The sequence below is a fragment of the Neomonachus schauinslandi genome, chromosome 12 (genome assembly GCF_002201575.2).
Source record: "Neomonachus schauinslandi chromosome 12, ASM220157v2, whole genome shotgun sequence".
NCBI classification, from domain to species: Eukaryota; Metazoa; Chordata; class Mammalia; order Carnivora; family Phocidae; genus Neomonachus; species Neomonachus schauinslandi.
The window spans coordinates 93,632,488-93,650,154 of record NC_058414.1 but is presented as its reverse complement, the minus strand read 5'-3'; the positions used below and the strand labels follow the sequence as shown (position 1 = coordinate 93,650,154).

The window sequence follows — 17,667 nt, the reverse complement described above, 5'->3', positions numbered from 1 at the left end:
CCCCACTTAGCCACTGGAGTGACGTCCCTCAGTGGAGCCGACTTCTAAAAGTTCCGATTTTGTGCTCCGTGGTTCTATCACTTGCCAGAAGCGGCCGTCGGAGGCCCCCTCCCCCGCCGTCTATCCTCCCGAATATCGCCTCGGATTCACTTCTCCGCACGTCCTACCTTCCAGAAAGTGGTCGCTTTTCTGTTCAGAGAGTTGCTGCTATTCTTTTCTTCGATCTCCTGTTGAGTTCGTAGGTGTTCAGAATGGTTTGATCCCTATCCAGCTGAATTCCTGAGACCAGACGAAATCCTGGTCTTCTGCTCCTCCACCATCTTGCTCCTCCTCCAGGACCTCAGCATTCCTTAAGAACAGGTGGTCCAGGCCTCTCCGCCCTGCCATTTCTGTATTTAACAGCCTCTTGGTGGCCTCTGACCAAGGATTTCCCTGTGAGGGTGTTCTCAGAGGTACCTTTCCTGGAGGGAGGAGAGAACACACGAATCCATATGTCTCCAGGACTCTGGCCAGGCCCTACACCTGCTCCCCATCACTGCTGTAGTCCGCTAGAGCTGGGCAGGTGTTTGCCATAACACCTGAGTGAGGTTAGAGGGGCAGTGAGAGATGACTCACACCTGTGATCCATGCCCGACCCTGTCTGAGCAGATCATGGAGAACTATGGGCAGATAGTGCCCCTGATGGACAAAATTCCTCCCTCTCCACAAGCCTGAGGAAAGCGTGCTTGCCTGCAGCTTTGGACCACAGCCCACCCAGACCTCCACCAGAGACTGAGCTTTGAAATGTCTTCTCGCTCACCACCACCTTGCACCCCAGTTACCTGCTTATCTGGTCCACACCCTCTGGGATAGAGCTGCTCCTAACTAGAAGCAGAGTGGCCCCACTACAGCCAGTTTCAGGCCTCCCATCTCTGCAGGGCTCCCAGGATCTGGGCCTTTCTCCCTCAGTGCACCTGCCTGCAGCTTCTGGGACATTCGCCTGGGATCTGAGCCTCCCTGTTCCACCCTCACTCCATGTATGGCCTTGCTCAGGTGGCCAACCCAGTTCTGAGCCATGGCTGCTTAGTCAATGTTTGGCGAGCCCTCACTGTGGATCCAGACCCTGGTCCTTTCTAGGTCAGGCTCTCTCTGAGGATCTCACTTTTAAAAAAGATCAACTTGAGGTTGGGGGGGGCGGGGTGAGACATTTAGGTGGTGGCGAGCACCGAGTGTGGGGATCTAACTGAAAAAGTGGGTGTTTATTCTAGGGGTGTGAGTAGGGGCTACACACTGAGATACTCATTCTTCCTCCTTTCTGAGCTCTCAGAATTTCTCCAGGTTTCTTTCCAGCACCCCTCTGGGCATTGATACTGGTATTAAAATGCATAGGCGTACTGTGGAGAATCATGCCATTTGATCCTCACGGCAAGCCTCTGAGCTGGGTAAAGTTACTGTCTGTACTTTACAGGCACAGAAACCAGGATTCAGGGAGATGAAGTCTTTCCCAAAGCTCCCAAGTGGCAGAGGAAGTTCTGCAACAGAGCCCTTCAGAGGCTAAATTGGTGGTTAAATCGCTGTGCTGGGCAGGCTTAGCATTCACCAAAAGGTTGATGGGAAAGCAGCAGGAAGAGTCTGCTTGTAGAGAAGAGGCAACAAGGGAGGATATAGGGGAACGTGGGAGGAGTCGGGGCAGAGAAGGAGGTTGGGTCTGTGGTTGGCAACCCGGGATGGTTTGTTTTCACTTGTCCAAGGGGGGTTTCTCACTGTGTCTTTACTGCAGGTGCAGTAGAGAGTTCTGCCCTGGGTCACATTGGTCACGTGCAGCCTGAGCTCCGTGCTATTGACCCTCGTGGCCTGGTAATGTGCTCCAGGATGGGATACGACCTCCTTATCCCCAGGACTCCGCAGAGTGGCCAGCAGGTGTAGTTGCCCCTGGAGGTCCTGTTGGTACCAGCTCATCCAGGGGTACTGGGAATTCCTCAGGATGCAGTGCAGGGTTTTCTCCTGTCCGCGAGCTACCAGGACCCACCTGGGCCTTTGCTCCACCAAGCTCACAGTGGCATCTGAAATACACAGGTCAAGCTAAAGGTCCCGAGGGTAGCAGTAACTCCCCCAAATAATCAGCTGCAGCCAAATCCTGAAGAGGGGGACCCATGAGCAATGCCAATAGGAGACTCCTGGGAGCAGAAGGAATGCTTTCTCGTGGGGGTGTTATACCAGTGAGGATCTTAACAAGGCTGGGATCTGGGAGCAAAACTTTCTGTGCCTACTGGTCCCTCTTTCCCTCCCCCAATCCATGGAGAGCTTTTTCTGCCTGGCCTCTTACCTGTACTCACAGTAGCCATGAGTGCCCAGCCCCACAGGATGGAAAATGGTCCCATTCCCTGGCCCCACAGGCTTTCTCCAGTGAGGCAGTGGGTCAAGGTCAGGAGAACAGGATCCAGGTCTATAAGGTGGCAATTAGTAACTGACAGTCTAGGCCTGAAACTCAAAAGGGAGTGGCTTTTCCAGGAAGCTCAGTATTTTGTCTCATTGTCTCACTGAGGTTCAAACCCTATGGGGTTTCCTGTTTCCTGCATGCCAACAGCCCTCAGGCAGGCAGGCACAAACCGCCCTCCCCTTCACTGAGTGCCTTAGTGAAGGTACGTGGCCTGTGCCCCAGAGATTCTGAACACAGACAGTAGTGGTTCTGAGTGTGCACCTCAAATCTTCCCAAGGGATCCAAACATCTCAATGAAAGCAAGTAGGCTGGTAGATTGAGCGAAGACCTCCCTCCCCCGCATGCTTCACACACGCACAGAGGCGGCCCCGAGGCCAAGCTGGGCAGTAGACAGTTGGGCTCTCATTTCCAATTCCCATGTTCTCCTCTGTAAGGTCAACTAACAAATTAAACATAAGAGACTTAATTTTCCCCGTTGAAAATAAGGGAAGAGACTTACCTCCTGTCCATTTCCTTAGAGCATTTGCTTTAGAAATCTTGTAATTTTAAGTTCTCTCTCTTTCTCTGAAATATATGTAAATCACCCAGAAATGTTTTTCTCTAGGACCTGCAATCAATCTCTTTGAAATACAAACATCAAAATGAGCCTAACTTTATTTAGAGCGCATGCCTCACACCAAGTTGCAAAATGATGCCCTGTCATAAAGATAGATGGTAAGATGACTCGTCCTCTGGGTAAACCCGGATGGGCCCCGCAGTTAACAAGTGACTCCGGGACGGCCTCTCCAGCCTCTTATTTGAGGACTGGTTATCACTTACCTCGAGAACGCGTATGTAATGGGTTGTGTCTGATGGCCTGTATAAAAAGGCCGGGATTTCTGCCTGTCTTCCTAACAAACTGCCTGGGATGTATATCACATTCTGATTTAATGCTTCTTCAATAATAAGACTGCTTTCTTTCTCTTCTACTTCTGGGGAGAGATTTCCCGAGTTGGGAGGAGCTTTGATTTTTGGTTACATTTTCCTGACAACGCCCAGTGCTGGCATCACCTAGCACTGCGGCCTTCAGACTCAGTTTATCCATCTCAAAGATAAAGATAATAATGAGAGTGATTTCATAAGAGTAAATAGACTCACACACGAAAAATTCTTGGAATAGAGTTTGGCACAGACGGAGCGCTTAGTGAGTTGACTTCTGTCACGTCAATGGTAAATTGCCAATTCAATTTACATATGACAGAATTTATGGCAGGATTTACCTCCCTTTATCTCTCTCTTAGTCATCAGCTGAGATGAAAATCACAAGTTCTCATAACTTTCTAACATTGGCAAGAGGTGTCATTTCTTATAAAGTTTGGAAACCAGTGATCCGGGAAATTAGATTTAAAAGACTAAAAAAAGATTTAAAAGAGAGTGGCTGGGTGGTGCAGTCAGTTAAGTGTCTGACTCTTGGTCTTGGCTCAGGTCATGATCTCAGGGTCCTAGGATGGAACCCAGCATCAGGCTCCTCGCTCAGCATGGAGTCTGCTTGAGATTCTCGCTCCCTCTCCCTCTGTCCCTCCCATTCGTGTTCTCTCTCTTGAAAATAAAAAATCTTTAAAGACCATCTCTTCACCCTCAGCATTTTACAGACAAAAACATGGGGACATATAGGGGTCTAGCAACCAAACTTTACTATTTCAAGACCTGGGATTGCACTGTATTCAAGTCGGTGCTCCCGGTGAGGTGTCTGAGCCTTCATGGACCCTTGATGAAGGAAGAAGGGAACTATAGCAAGGTGAGACCACAGACCCATCACCCCGGGGAGCCCACACATCAGGGAACAGCTGTGGCCTGGCATCCTGGGGCTTTGCACCTCCCAGATTCGATATTTTTGTTAATCAGCTGACATATAAATACAACAATATGGTTCACGTGATTCTGGCAAAGGGTAACGGTTATTGATGCCATGTGCTGACAACATAATATAGTTTCTAATTCAGTTGGCTTGATAACTTTGAAATCTTTATGGTTCTGGATTTTAAAAAAACGCTCATTTTCATTATGTACAATTTTGTGTATGAAGTGGGTTTGTTAATATTTTCTATATCAGATGGTTTCAAATGTACATAATCGTGCACAAAATGTCCATCGCCTGGCATTCTAAGTAAAATGTGTCGCTTCTCTTTTGGCTCTTGCTCTTACCTATTCCCAACCTCTTCTCTCCAGAGAGGGCAGGGGATGATGCTCTGGGAACCATTGCCCAAATCACACACCTTGAACACCAGAAATATGTATGTGCCAACACAGAGGTATCCTCACCTAGCAAGCCATGTGCATTGCATTCTGAGGTTACTGTGGAGAGAGTGGCTCTGGGGATCAGATGATGAAAGGGAAGGGGGCTGGGAGCAGGGAGCAAACCAGAACTGGGGGAAAAGGTGAACAGGGAGAGAGAAGCCGAGTGGGTGGCCAGAGGGACCCCAGGAGCAGAAACCCTGAGGCTGCAGGCACTGGCTCCCACCTCCCTCCCTCAGGCGGGCACTCTGGCAGGTAGACAGATTTCAGGATAAGGGATCCTGGCCCCATCTTGGTTTACAGGGCTGGCTGACCTGTCTCCCTGCCTCCCCCTCCCTGAGCCTTAATCCCCAAATGCGATTGGGATCGGAGTGTCTCTGACACTCCGGTTATCTCCTCCCTGGATTCCTGCTCCTCAAGGTCAGTGCCTCCCCAGGCTCCTCCTCTGGTTTTGGCCCTGCTCCCATCCTGGGCCAAGGTAAGCTTCTTCCTTCCAGATGGCTACAGAGCAACCTCCCTGCTCCCATGCCCAGAGTTGGCATTATGGTTGCTGTCTTGGGAGATGGGTTTTTTTCTCCCACCACACCTCAATTCCTACTCAGGTGCTCACAGCAGCTGCCAACAACCTCAGGTGGGTCCTTACCAGCTTTGATGAACTCAATAGATAATGAAAAGAGTATGCATGCCCTGAACGGAGGCATAAACAGATGCTCCAGCTCCTGTCCACTGAGGTTTGAGCTGAATTCCCATGTGATGTGTGCTCCAGTTTCTGTGCTAGGGGATGCCTACTGGGCACACGTCCTTAGTTTTTCAGAGCCTCTCCATTGTCTGATGGTGAAAGGACACTGGGGGTCAGTGAGGTGATTTCCAGCTTCCGCTCAGCTATGTCAGAGCCTGGATAGAAAAAAAAACGCCAGGCATAGAGTGAGATGTGTGTTCCCTCCCTAAGAAGCAGTCCGCAGATGACAACTCCCTTCACCAGGGCAAGCCATGGTGGGAAGGCACTGCGGGTGGCTAGGCGCCCTGTGGGTGTCTGTAACCTAGGCAAATAGTGGAAAGAGCACTGGCACTGTGTGCCAGTGTTAACTCTGCCTCTGACTGCATGGGGGATCAGGCACTCCTCCTGTTACCTCTTGGTATTTCCCTTTACTCATCTAAAAATTAAGTGGATCTAAAATTCCTTTCCACTCTGGCATTCTAATATTCTAACATTCCTTCTGTGCTTTTATGGTTTGAATACTGAAGCACTTGTCAGTAGGGACCCTGGGCCAAGCCCCCAGTAGAGTGAGAGTCACTAAATGTGATTTCTCTGGCAGGCAATTCACGGAAGGAAGGGTAGAGCACCAAGCATCCCAAGGGCCAGTTTACATTTACCTCCATTGTCCGCCTCTTCTTCCCCTCCCCTCCTCCTCCTCCTTGCTGCTCCCCAGGAATGTGCAGAAACTCAAGGCCAACCCAGACTCACCCATCTGGAAAGCTGATTATGGCTCCTTCACCTCTATGTGTCCTTCCAGGGATTAGTAGCAAAGACTCCTCCGGGAGATGGAAATCATAGCCTTCCCTGAATGCCCCCTCAGAAACTTCTCTCCTTCCTCTGCTGCATGTCTTCAGTCTCGCCCCTTCCCCCTGCTATGCCCCAGTTCCAGATATAGAAAATGCCCATAAAAGCTGGGGCAGGGGGCAGGTGCCAGAGAGCAGAGTGCTCAGTAAGGACATCAAAGATACAGGGGTGGGGGGGGGGCAGAAAGGGAAAGAGAGAAATAGAGACAAGGAAGGAAAAGCAGGGAAAAACCCAAACCCCAGGGAGGACCCTGGCATGGGGTTGGAGTAGAAGAGTCTAAGTGCCCTGCTCCTGAGAATTTCATGTCAGGTCCCTGCTCTGGGGCAAGAGCAATCTGCTCTGCACCCTCTCTGGGCACCTCACACCTCCAGAGTTATGTAAGTGGCACCACTCTGAATCCAGAGGATAATCAGATCAGAAGAGCCCCAGTCTGTCCCTCCCCCATGGCACGGTGCCCGGCACAGGTAGGGACACATATAAATCCATACTTCTTGAGTGTCCATCTGTAGGAGAGATACTCCAGACCCCAGGAGCCATGACCTGTGCCCTTCTCTTCAGACTTCTCCTACTTGCGGCCCTGGCAGCCCCCTCCCAAGGCAAACACCTTGGCCCCACATCTCGCCTGCGTTATTCCAGGTTCCTAGATCCTTCCAATGTCATTTTCCTGCGCTGGGACTTTGACCTTGAGGCTGAGATCATCACTTTTGAGCTGCAGGTCCAGACAACTGGCTGGGTGGGCTTGGGTGTCACAAATCGCTACACCAGAGTGGGGAGTGATCTGGTTGTTGGAGGAGTCCTGCCTGATGGCAACGTCTATTTCTCGGTAAGTCTGAGGGTGTCTCCCTTCCAAGGATGAAGGTCTCTTGCTGGTTGAGGATGGCTCTGAGTCCAGGAAGGATCCACATTTTCCAAACTTATCCAGGAACATGCCCAGAACACCAGTTGACTACTGGCCTCTCCCTACAGAAATGGTCCACCGGAGAGTTTCAAAATAGGTCTTCTGGACTGCGTGGCCTTAAGGTGCTAAAGAATGGTACCACTGAACTGAAAGAGTCCTGAACCACTAAATGCAGGACAATGGGAGAGAGTCAATGCTATTTGAGACCCAGTCTTTAGCCCTAATTTCTGTTAAGCTCAGTCAGGTTGACCACAACATAAAGTGGTCTAATAACCACAGCAGCAGCTACAATAATAACAGCTTAAAACTGTTATGTACTTTTGATCAACCAGGCATTGTTCCAAAATCCTTCCATGTTAAACCTCACAGCCTCACTATAAGGTGGATGATTACTACCCCATTTTACAGATGAAAAAGCAGCTCACCCATCTCTCCAAATCTCATCCATAGGAACTGCATTTATATGGGGAAGTGTCAATGTTATGAGCCACAAGAGAGGACAAATAGCATAGAGAGTTCAGAGAGTAAGTGAGCTTTCAAGGGCTGGAGATACAGGAACACTAGGATTTATGGACTTGGGATTTGGAACGGGAGCAGTAAATCAAGGTCAAGTGGTGCAGACACTGTCCATCCCTCTGTCCCGGGATCCACCCTGATGTCATGCTCTGTCCCAAGAGTAAACTGCAAAATAAAGGACCTGGATTCTGCTAATTTAGTACCTTGGGGTTGCTAAAGGGACACCAGCTTCTCCAAAGTCATGACCACCGGGGTTTCCTGTTCTTACTCTTTGGACTTCACTGGACCCCAGGATCAGCACCTGGTGGATGAAGACACCCTGGAGGAGGACGGGAGCCAGGATGCTGAGCTGCAAGGGCTGACCGAAGATGCTATCTACACCACCATGCGCTTCTCCAGGCCCTTCCGCTCCTGTGACCCTCACGACAAAGACATTACGGTAAAATAGTAAGGGGAGAAAAGCATTCAATCGTAAGCAGCTTTTCCTTTTGGGGATGTGGAGTCACCCCCAATCTAGAACATGCATGTGTCTCAGGCAGCAGTCACAGTTCCCAGGGGTTCTCTCCCTCTCTACCTTTCCAGGCACTGCCCCAGTCATGCCCCTCTCCAAATCCACAAGCTCTCCACAGAGTGATTCCCTACAGATTAAGCATCCACCCCACCCTCCTCTCATTCCCCTCTCCAAGAACTTTGCCTGATTTCACTGAACTTTAGGGTGGACACAGGCATTGAGAGGGAATGTGACTTGCTCAATATTTTCAGCAAGTTGGCCCCTGAAGTAGAACTAGAACCCGACTAGTTCTGACCCCTGAGTCGGAAGCTCTTTCTATTCCACTGTTAGCCATGAGCAAGTGGCTTGTGTCAGTCCTTGGGTGTGGGTGTGTGCAAAGTGCTGCTCACGGGCAGTAGCACCTCAATGCCCATGACACCCCCAGAGTGACACCATAAAGGTGCTGGCCACCTACGGCCTGGATGACACTCTGAAGCTGGATCGGGACCGTACTTTTATCAAGTCCATCTTCCTGCTACAAATAGTCCATCCTGATGACCTTGATGTCCCTGAGGATACCATCATCCATGACTTGGAGATCACTGATGTAAGAGTCCTCCACCCCACCCAGCAACCTCCAAGCCTCCTTCCCATCTTCCCACTCAATCTAGACCCTCCTTGTGCACCTAATACTCAGTACGTTCCTTGAATTGATGTTACTGTGACTTCTTGTAATTCTCCAAGGACCACCAAGCTGGTCTGTCCCTTCCCTGTCTTCTCTGAGAGCCTCATTTCCAACCCAGCTCATCCTCTGTGTGTCCTTCTCCAGTTCCTCATTCCAGAGGATGATACCACATATGCCTGCACCTTCCTCCCTCTCCCCATCGTTAGCAAGAAGCATCACATCTTCAAGGTACAGTGAACCAGACATTGCTAAGGCAGTTGAGCAATGCAGTGGGCACAGTCAACTCTGAAGGGATGGTGTTTGGATAACTGCTGAGAGGAAGCCAGAGAGAAGTAGCTGGGAGAACATGGGCGCCTGGTCAGATTTGGTGGGGGTAGTAGTTTCATGCTTTCCTGAGCCCAGAACTATAACTCCCAGCACTGTTCTATCTGAGCCCCACAATGCAGCAAAGATTTTGATGAAGGTCATCAATTAGTAAGTGTTTCCAAAGAGCAAAGTATAAGCCCCACCTCGGTTGTGCTCATGGCCTAGGAGGAAATTCAGGCTGCGGGGACAGGGCCAAGGGCTCTCAGGTCAGTGAAGTCTGGCTAAAGGGAACTCCAACATGGTCACCTGATTTCACAGTTGAGTTATTTCAAATTTTGATCTTACAAAAACTAACAAATGTGTGGGAGCCATTTTTTTCTTTAGAGGAGAATCCAATGAGGCATGTGCTCAGATATAGTGGACTGGTGATGTTATTAAGGGAAAGTCAGGAGTCTTGGGGATATTCTTGGCTAGATTTAATATGTTGTGCACTCGGGGGAGGAGTTTAAAAGGGTGGGGCTGAGAAAGAAATCAGACAAAGTGGGCTAAGTGATGGGTTGGGGAAGAAAAACAGAACAAGTAGAAAAGAAAGAGACACAGAAGTGGGGAATGAGTATAGATTTATTTGAGGAAAAGGGATGGGGAGAATAGGACTTGACATAGAAGATCTTGACATGCTCTGCCTCCATCTCTCACCCAGTTTGAGCCCAAGCTGCCGGAGCACAACGAGACAATGGTGCATCACATCCTGGTGTATGCATGTGGCAATGCCAGTGTTCTCCCCACGGGCATCAGTGACTGCTATGGGGCTGACCCTGCCTTCTCCCTCTGCTCACAGGTCATCGTGGGCTGGGCTGTCGGGGGCACAGTGAGTCCTGTGATGAGGGAACTAGGTGGCTAAGCGGGGGGGAGAGTGCATGCTGTCAGGCAACTGGGATTGCTGGACTGACTGATGGCAGACCAGGAGATAGGGGAGGTCTGGGATGAGGGCCAGAAAACACAGGCAGGTTCCAGTCCCTGCACTTAGCACCAGGCCCTTCTTGCTGCCAAATCTTCCTCCACCCAACAGAGTTACCAGTTTCCAGATGATGTGGGTGTCTCTATTGGGACCCCCTTAGACCCCCAGTGGATACGACTGGAGATTCATTACAGCAATTTTCACAACCTTCCTGGTGAGCATCTAGAGTATTTATGGAGGAAGAGCTGGTGCAGCTTGCTGATTCTTTTAGGAGTTGGGAAGCTGCTGTGGGAGGCATGCTGGCTTGTTTTGCTCACAGCCCTGTCCCAGCTTTCCTGGGCCTCTTGATCTCACATTGTGACCAGCTCTCTTGTCTTCTATCATTGTTCCATTCTGCACCAGGTGTGTATGACTCCTCAGGCATCCGATTATACTACACTGCACAGCTGCGCAAATACGACATGGGGGTCCTCCAGCTGGGCTTCTTCACTTTCCCCATCCACTTCATACCCCCAGGCGCAGAGTCCTTCCTGTCCTATGGGCTGTGTAAGACAGAGAAGTTTGAAGAGGTGAAGCTGGGAGGCACATCCTCCCTGAGGTTCCTTGTTTCCCATCCCAGATCTGGGCTGGTCCGTAAGCACACACACACTGAACCCGGGACTTTGAGAAAAACTACACCCGGTGCTCAGGAAAACCGCTAACCTGGATCATGCAAGGGAAGGAAGGAGTTGGGGCTTTGGGGACTGGGGGGTGGGGCAGGAAGAGGGTCCATGAGGGCCCAGTAAGAACGAAAGGGGCTCCTGTCGGTCATATGAAGAGGGTGTCAAATATTAAGGGAGGCAAATCAAGGAACAGGGCAAGATGAGAGTTCTTACCAAACCAGATGTGTCTCCTCCCCATCACAGATGAATGGGGCCCCAGTGCCTGACATACAGGTCTATGGCTACCTGCTCCACACCCACCTGGCTGGCCGTGCTCTGCAGGCCGTGCAATACAGGTAAGGGAAGGCATGGACTTGAAGCTTTCCCATCTGCATGTGGGAACAAATTTGAGGATAGTTATTTATTCTGCAGCATAAGGTTATGCTTGGTTGGGAGTAGGAGGAGCTGGAACTACCCCTAGAGTAGAGTTGGTTGGAATAAGACTATGGAAGGAGGAGCTTTTCTGTTTTGGGGCAACCTGTCCCCCCAGCATGAGCCCATACACTACTTCATTCCCTCTAGAAATGGAGCACAACTCCGAACAATCTGCAAAGATGATTCCTATGACTTCAGTCTGCAGGAGACTCGAGATTTACCTTATCGAGCAGAGATCAAACTGGTGGGAGCCTGAGGGGAGGCATGACTGGAGTTGGGGCGGGGAGGCAGGATCAGAGGTCATCACTGTTAGCCAAGAGAGTTCTAAGGCTGTACCAGTCCTTCTGTGTCTTACTTTCAGCCTTCATGTTTCACTCTGAATAGGGAGATGAGTTGCTGGTGGAATGTCACTACCAGACGCTGGACCGGGACTCCTTGACTTTTGTAAGTACCTCCCTTCCCACCGTGGTCAAGCACAATGACCTCAGAATAGAGCCAATCCCTGGCCTTGGCTATAGAGTGACTCTGATTATTCCAGCTGAAGCCCTTTTCTCCATCCAATGGTATTATCCACTCACATGGGGCTTTTCATGCTCTCACATCCCTGTGACTTTAAGATGGGTACAAGGATTCCCTACTTTCTCTGTCGTTGACCCACTACGACCATGGGCAGAAAGCACATTATAGTAACCCAGAGCATGGACTCTTGTTCTCCATGCCTGGTTTCTAATGTCAACACAATCATTAGCTTTCTAACCTTAGACAAGTTATTCAATTTCTTTGCACCTCAGTTTCCTAATTCATACAGGAACTAATAATAGTACCTCATAAAATTGTTGTAAGAATTTATTAACCTATGTAAAACATCTAGATCATTGCCTGGCTTATAGTGGATGCTCAATTAGAGTTAGCTGTTGTCGTTATGGTCACAAGGAACCCCACCCCTTTTGTGTGTCAAGAGTGGTTCAGTGCTTATAGAATTCCAAAGGGGTTGCATGCTATTGAGGAAGAAACTACAGCCATATATATTATTATTATGTGATGTAGAAAGTGATACATACCATAAGAGACAAATGGGAATAATGCATAAGGGGATTCACAGGGAAAAAGCATAAGGCCCTACTATGGTGAACTGAACATGTGACATATTTGAGTAGGTCCAACTTTAGACATGTAGAGATGAGGAATCCTGGAGAAGCTCAAAAGGGAGTGACTTTTTCAGGAAACTCAATATCTTCTCTCATCTTCTCAACCATCTTGTCTCCTCAAACCAGAGCAGAGGCCATTGAAATGTAGAGGACAGGGTAGATATTATTTCTTTGGAAATAATATCAATGATTGTCCACAAATTGGAAAGAGAGGAGGTAAAAGGAAAGGGAGGGTAAGAAGTAGATGAACATTCAGTCAGCTGGTTGTAGGTTAAGTGAAAAGGAAAACAGCATCATTGGTAGAATGACCGCTTACACTATTTTCTGTCTGCCTTGTTCCCCTCACTCTGCTTGCCTTTGTGACTTTGTGTTCCATCTCTGTCTCTCTCTTCTTCTCCAGGGGGGTCCCAGCACCATTAATGAGATGTGCCTCATCTTCCTCTTCTACTATCCCCGAAACAACATCTCCAGCTGCATGGGGTACCCTGACATCATCTATGTGGCCCATGAGCTTGGGGAGGAGGTATCAGAGTGAGTCATCCTGGAAGATAAGACCTTCAAGTATGTGTGGGAGGGGTCTTGGGGAAGACTGGAGAAGGAGAAAAAGGAAGACCACCTACTACCTCCTACATTAGTGAGTTAGGATTCCTCAGTGGGCTGCCTGGTTGGCTCCTGCCCTCCTAACACCTGCTTCTGTCAGTGTCTGACTCTCAAAGCTCTGACATAAGACCAAATAGGGGTTTTCCCCCCCCATATCAATGAGGCCATTCAGAAAAGCAGATAAGAGCTGACCTATAAAAGTTAGATCACGGGGCGCCTGGGTGGCTCAGTTGGTTAAGCGACTGCCTTCGGCTCAGGTCATGATCCTGGAGTCCCGGGATCGAGTCCCACGTCGGGCTCCCTGCTTGGCAGGGAGTCTGCTTCTCCCTCTGACCCTCCTCCCTCTCATGCTCTCTGTCTCTCATTCTCTCTCTCTCAAATAAATAAATAAATAAATAATCTTTAAAAAAAAAAGTTAGATCACTTATGTACAAATTCTCTGTCTGCCTTTTTCTCATGCGCTACCTGATTCAATCAAAGACTGTTTACTTTTAAGTAATGACCCTTAATTATTTAGGGGTGAGGGTTTCCAAGAAAAATGCACATCTGTGCAGACACACCAATTCCACATACAATTTCAGGACCTTTACTGGTTCCCTGAAGTCACTCCATCCACCTTCTTGGACTTCATGGCTCCCAGATTAAGAACTACTTCTTTAAAGAGCCAGGAATTTCTCTTTTTCACTTTAAAAAATTCTCGTCTGTGAGTTTTGCAATCTCTCCTTCTACCAAATTCATGGTTGTCTTATTGAGTTGTGAGGCACTCCTTTTGGCTTATGCTGACATGGAAATGATGCTAACAAACGTGAAGGCATTTTGTCAAAGCTTTGAGTTGACCCTAACCTATCGTTTGTTGCCCCTGCCTACGGCAGCCCCGTGGAGGGCATGATGGCCATGAACAATGTTGAGTGGACCCCAGAGAACATTAAGAAGGCTGAGAAAGCCTGCAAGGAGGCCCAGCAGATGGTGATAATAAAGACCATTGATGTGAGTGTCCCAGGAGACAGCACCTTCTCAGGGTTGGGGATGGCAGGGTGTGGGATGGTGTTGGGCCAAGCTTGGAAAAGAAAGGAGGAAGCTGGTGAATGACAAAGGCGGGAACATTGGGTCAGGGAAAGAGGGGCTGGGGAGCAGAAAGATGGGCTGGTGCTGTTCTGGACTATGGAGTGGTGGGGGTCTCCCAGCTAGTTTGTGAGGCTGCAAGAACAGGGGATCAGCAAGTAAGGGCTGAAAAAAGGAAATGAGTGGGGGAGGCTTCTGCCTTTAACCATTTTCTCCCATTTTCCTTGTGCTGCAGGAATTGGTGGAAAACACGACAGGCTGGATTCCGGAAATCATCCCAACTGCTCGGGGACCCTGCTTGGAGTCCTCTGGAGGGAAAGTGGAGCCCCAGGACAAAACCCCTGCAGGCTTCAAGGCTGAACCAGTGGCCCTCTCAGGCTCCAGCACTGCTAGCCTGAGGCACCTCCCTCTGGCTGCCCTCTTGTTTGGGCAGGGGGCTCTTTCTTGGCTTCTTGCCAACCTGCAGGTTGGAGATTGATACTGTCTCCTCATTTCAAATATTCAGGTTCCTCTCTGCTCAGCCTTCCCCTTATTATCAAATATAGAAACTCCCCTCTGCTTCGGCTCCCCAAAGTCCCCCATTTGTGCCCCTTCCCATGACCCAGGCCATGACATTGCAGGCCTGGGGATTGCAACTCTTCCATGAGGCTCTTCCATGCTGAGGGATGCAATTCAGCCTTTAAAGCTTTAGAAACACTGATGGGACCACATATTTTCTGACAGAATCTGGATTCAAGGCTGGACCACTCTCTGAGAAGTCTGATGTTCCAGCTTACCTAAGGGGGTGCCAGCTGGGGAAGGGGGGTCTTGCATGCAGAGGGAGAGCCCTCCAAACCCTCCCTTGCCCATGCTGACCCTAAAGGGGGCTCCTGGTTCTTTTCTTAAGGCATTTTTGGCCCAACCCTCCCTGTGAGGCAGAGGCAGCAAGCCACATGTGTGATTTGTAGTAAAGGGAAAGGCTGTGGTTATAAGGGACAAAGCTCAAGACATCAGATTAAATAGAACTTAACTCGCTTCCTGTTGCCATCTCCTTCCTTTGAGCCTTTGGTCCAGGAGAGGAAGCTGGGAAGTCTCATGAATGGCTCAGGATAAGGCATCCAGAGGGTATTTGAGGATCCAGTTGCCCAAAAGGCAACATCAATTGCAGTCCTTGCTCTTCTCACCTGTGCCTCTATGAGATGATCTTTATTTATCCCACCAAGGGTCACATTCTCAACACTCAGGTCACTAGGGATCAAGAGCCTAACTGGCCAGGCAGGGTGAACTGGGCTCTGAAAATGGGTCAAGGCCAAGGTGGAGTGGGGCAGTCCTTAGCTCTGGAGCCCAGGGCATGTCAAGAAGGTTCACATGGACAGAGCAGGGAATAGACACAAATTGTTTGTGCAGTCAGGCTGCAATCTGCAACCACAGTTGAAAGGAACTGTGCATTGGCAGTGGGTGTTCTGGGTTTCTGGGGGATATTTCTGTTTTCTAAGCTTGAGAATCTGTGTAGCACCATGTCCTTTGAGATTTAAAGTCACCATGCTACTTTATGAATTGCCTTGCTCATTGTTCACGTGCTCTGGAATGGGACCCCTTCTCTGGCTATACCGAGGTGTTTAGAGGAATCTTAGTCTCTTAGAAACCAGGGAGCTGGCCTCAGTAAATTGTTTACCACTGCATGAGGGGCCAAGCATTGATTGAACATCATAACCCTGCTTCCTGGCAGAGGAAGCTCTGGGACTGAAGAGGTATATGCCAGATGATGAGCACTTTATCTTTACTGTCACTTCCTCTGGAGAATTCTGGAGGCTCCATTCTAAGATTATGCAACATCTTCAGTGTTCACATTCAGCTCCTGCAGTCTCAGTCCTGGATATTTTCAGTGCTTGGGGTCACTTCTGGGCCTTGTAATGTGTGAGCAGAGGGACTTGCTGTCCTTAATCAAAGAGGTTTTTCAGTCATGATTGTGGAAAAAATTAGGCTCACCTGAAGCCAGAGGACTGTGTGTCTGTCACTGTTGAGTATCTCTGTGGTCCCACCATTCAAGGGAAATGGAGGATTTCCTTTTGATCCTAAAACATGGTTGATGCCGTTTGGCACCTGAGTGAAGTACACAAATTACTTTCTACAGCATGAGGAAACATTCAGATAAAGATGAGATGTAGATAGAAACGTGACACAAAGCACAGACCACTTTTCTCTTTGCTTTGTCAAGTCTGACATTTCTATTCCAATATTCTGTATTACTCCAAGGCCCCCAAGCACATTCTTTCAACCCCAACCTCCCAGGTTAAAACAAAAACCAAACACCATTTCTGGCTGGGTTTCAGAAGCCAATCCTCAGTTTTCACTGCAGCCTTAGTCTCAGGTCTACCCTGACAGGTTCAAGCCAGCTGGGCTACTACTCCCAGGCTCTGCCCCAGAATCTCCCTGTGGCTCCCTTTGCCCAGATCATGACCCAGTATGGGTCCCAGGCACCTCTGCTTTCCTTTGTGCTCCCTTGAATTTCCTGTTCTTATTTAGCCTTCCTTCTTTTGTCTTATTTTTCTTTCCATCTCCTGACTTCAGCATTTAGTGATCATGCACATACTCACTGAGCACCATCTGTGTGTTTGACATTAGGTTAGAACAGGAGCCACTGAAATGAACAAAAACTGGGACAAACACCTGCTCTGCCCTTGTGAGGCTGTGGTCAAGTTTCTACGAACCCTTCAATGGCCATTTTCTCCTTGGGCTCACACTACCCACCTCTGAGCTTTTCCCAGTGCCTGAGTGTTTGCTCCCCAACTGCCGAGAGAGAGGAACTCTATATCAACCTATAGAGAATGATGTTTCTATAGTTAAAAGGGATGCATTTACATTGTACATATACTAGACAGAGAGCTCAGACCAATACTTCAGGGGAAATGTTTTAAAACATTCATGCTTAGGGTGGGAGACTTGATGCCTCGAGGCTTGAGAGCTCAGACCAATACTTCTGGGGAAATGTTTTCAACCATTCATGCTTAGGGTGGGAGACTTAATACCTCGAGTCTTTTTTCAGCTCATGAGCTTTGTGACTACAGTTTCCTGATGGCCTAATGACACTGCAGGAGGAAGGGGCTCAGCGCTGAGGTGGAGGCATAAACCCCAACTTCCTCAACATCCTGTCCCTTGGGCCTGGCATCCCTCTCATCCCTGACGGGGTCTCTAAAGTCAGGTTGGCTCCGAGTGACTGAGACTACAGTTCCTTCTCCACCTCACCTCCTCTACTCAAAACCCCATATTAAAGGTAGAGGATAAATAAAGGATTTATTCCCTCATTTTTTTCTGTGGTTTTGTGAGGACAAGAGGAACCATGGGCTCATGTTTACAATGACCCTGGTCTTTCTTATTGAATATTTTTTTTACGATTTTATTTTATTTATTTATTTTAGAGGGAGAGCACGCAGGTAGGGAGAGGGGCAGAGGGAGAGAGTCTCCAGCAGACTCCCGGTTGAGTGGGGAGCCTGACATGGGGTTCGATCTCACTAGCCCGAGATCATGACCTGAGCTGAAATCAAGAGTTGGATGCTTAAATGACTGAGCCACCCAAGCACCCCTCTTGTTGAATATTTTGATACACTTTCTAATTTATGGAAAAATTGCAAGAACTCTCATATATCCTTTATCTAGCTTTCTCTTCTCTCCTTCTTCCCCTTCCTCCTTCCTCC

The 17,667-nt window shown here is 49.0% G+C and overlaps 1 protein-coding gene across 1 annotated transcript; it reads left to right on the top strand.

The window, feature by feature from the left end:
• The first annotated feature begins 6,789 nt into the window (after positions 1–6,789).
• Positions 6,790–14,471, top strand: LOC110582813 (putative DBH-like monooxygenase protein 2). The gene is made up of 13 exons (XM_021692829.1): positions 6,790–7,077; positions 7,961–8,107; positions 8,604–8,765; positions 8,988–9,071; positions 9,850–10,017; positions 10,219–10,321; positions 10,510–10,676; positions 11,013–11,104; positions 11,331–11,427; positions 11,568–11,627; positions 12,732–12,862; positions 13,804–13,918; positions 14,229–14,471. The coding sequence occupies exons 1-13, from the start codon at positions 6,790–6,792 to the stop codon at positions 14,469–14,471; spliced, it is 1,857 nt and encodes a 618-aa protein (XP_021548504.1).
• The last annotated feature ends 3,196 nt before the right edge of the window (positions 14,472–17,667 follow it).

What these genes read in the sequence shown, in the direction of transcription:
- LOC110582813 (XM_021692829.1), top strand. Translation starts at nt 6,790, where the DNA reads ATGACCTGTGCCCTTCTCTTCAGACTTCTCCTACTTGCGGCCCTGGCA. An exon ending in ATCGAGCAGAGATCAAACTG is followed by an intron (nt 11,428 to 11,567) that starts GTGGGAGCCTGA and finishes CACTCTGAATAG; the next exon opens with GGAGATGAGTTGCTGGTGGA. An exon ending in ACCGGGACTCCTTGACTTTT is followed by an intron (nt 11,628 to 12,731) that starts GTAAGTACCTCC and finishes CTTCTTCTCCAG; the next exon opens with GGGGGTCCCAGCACCATTAA.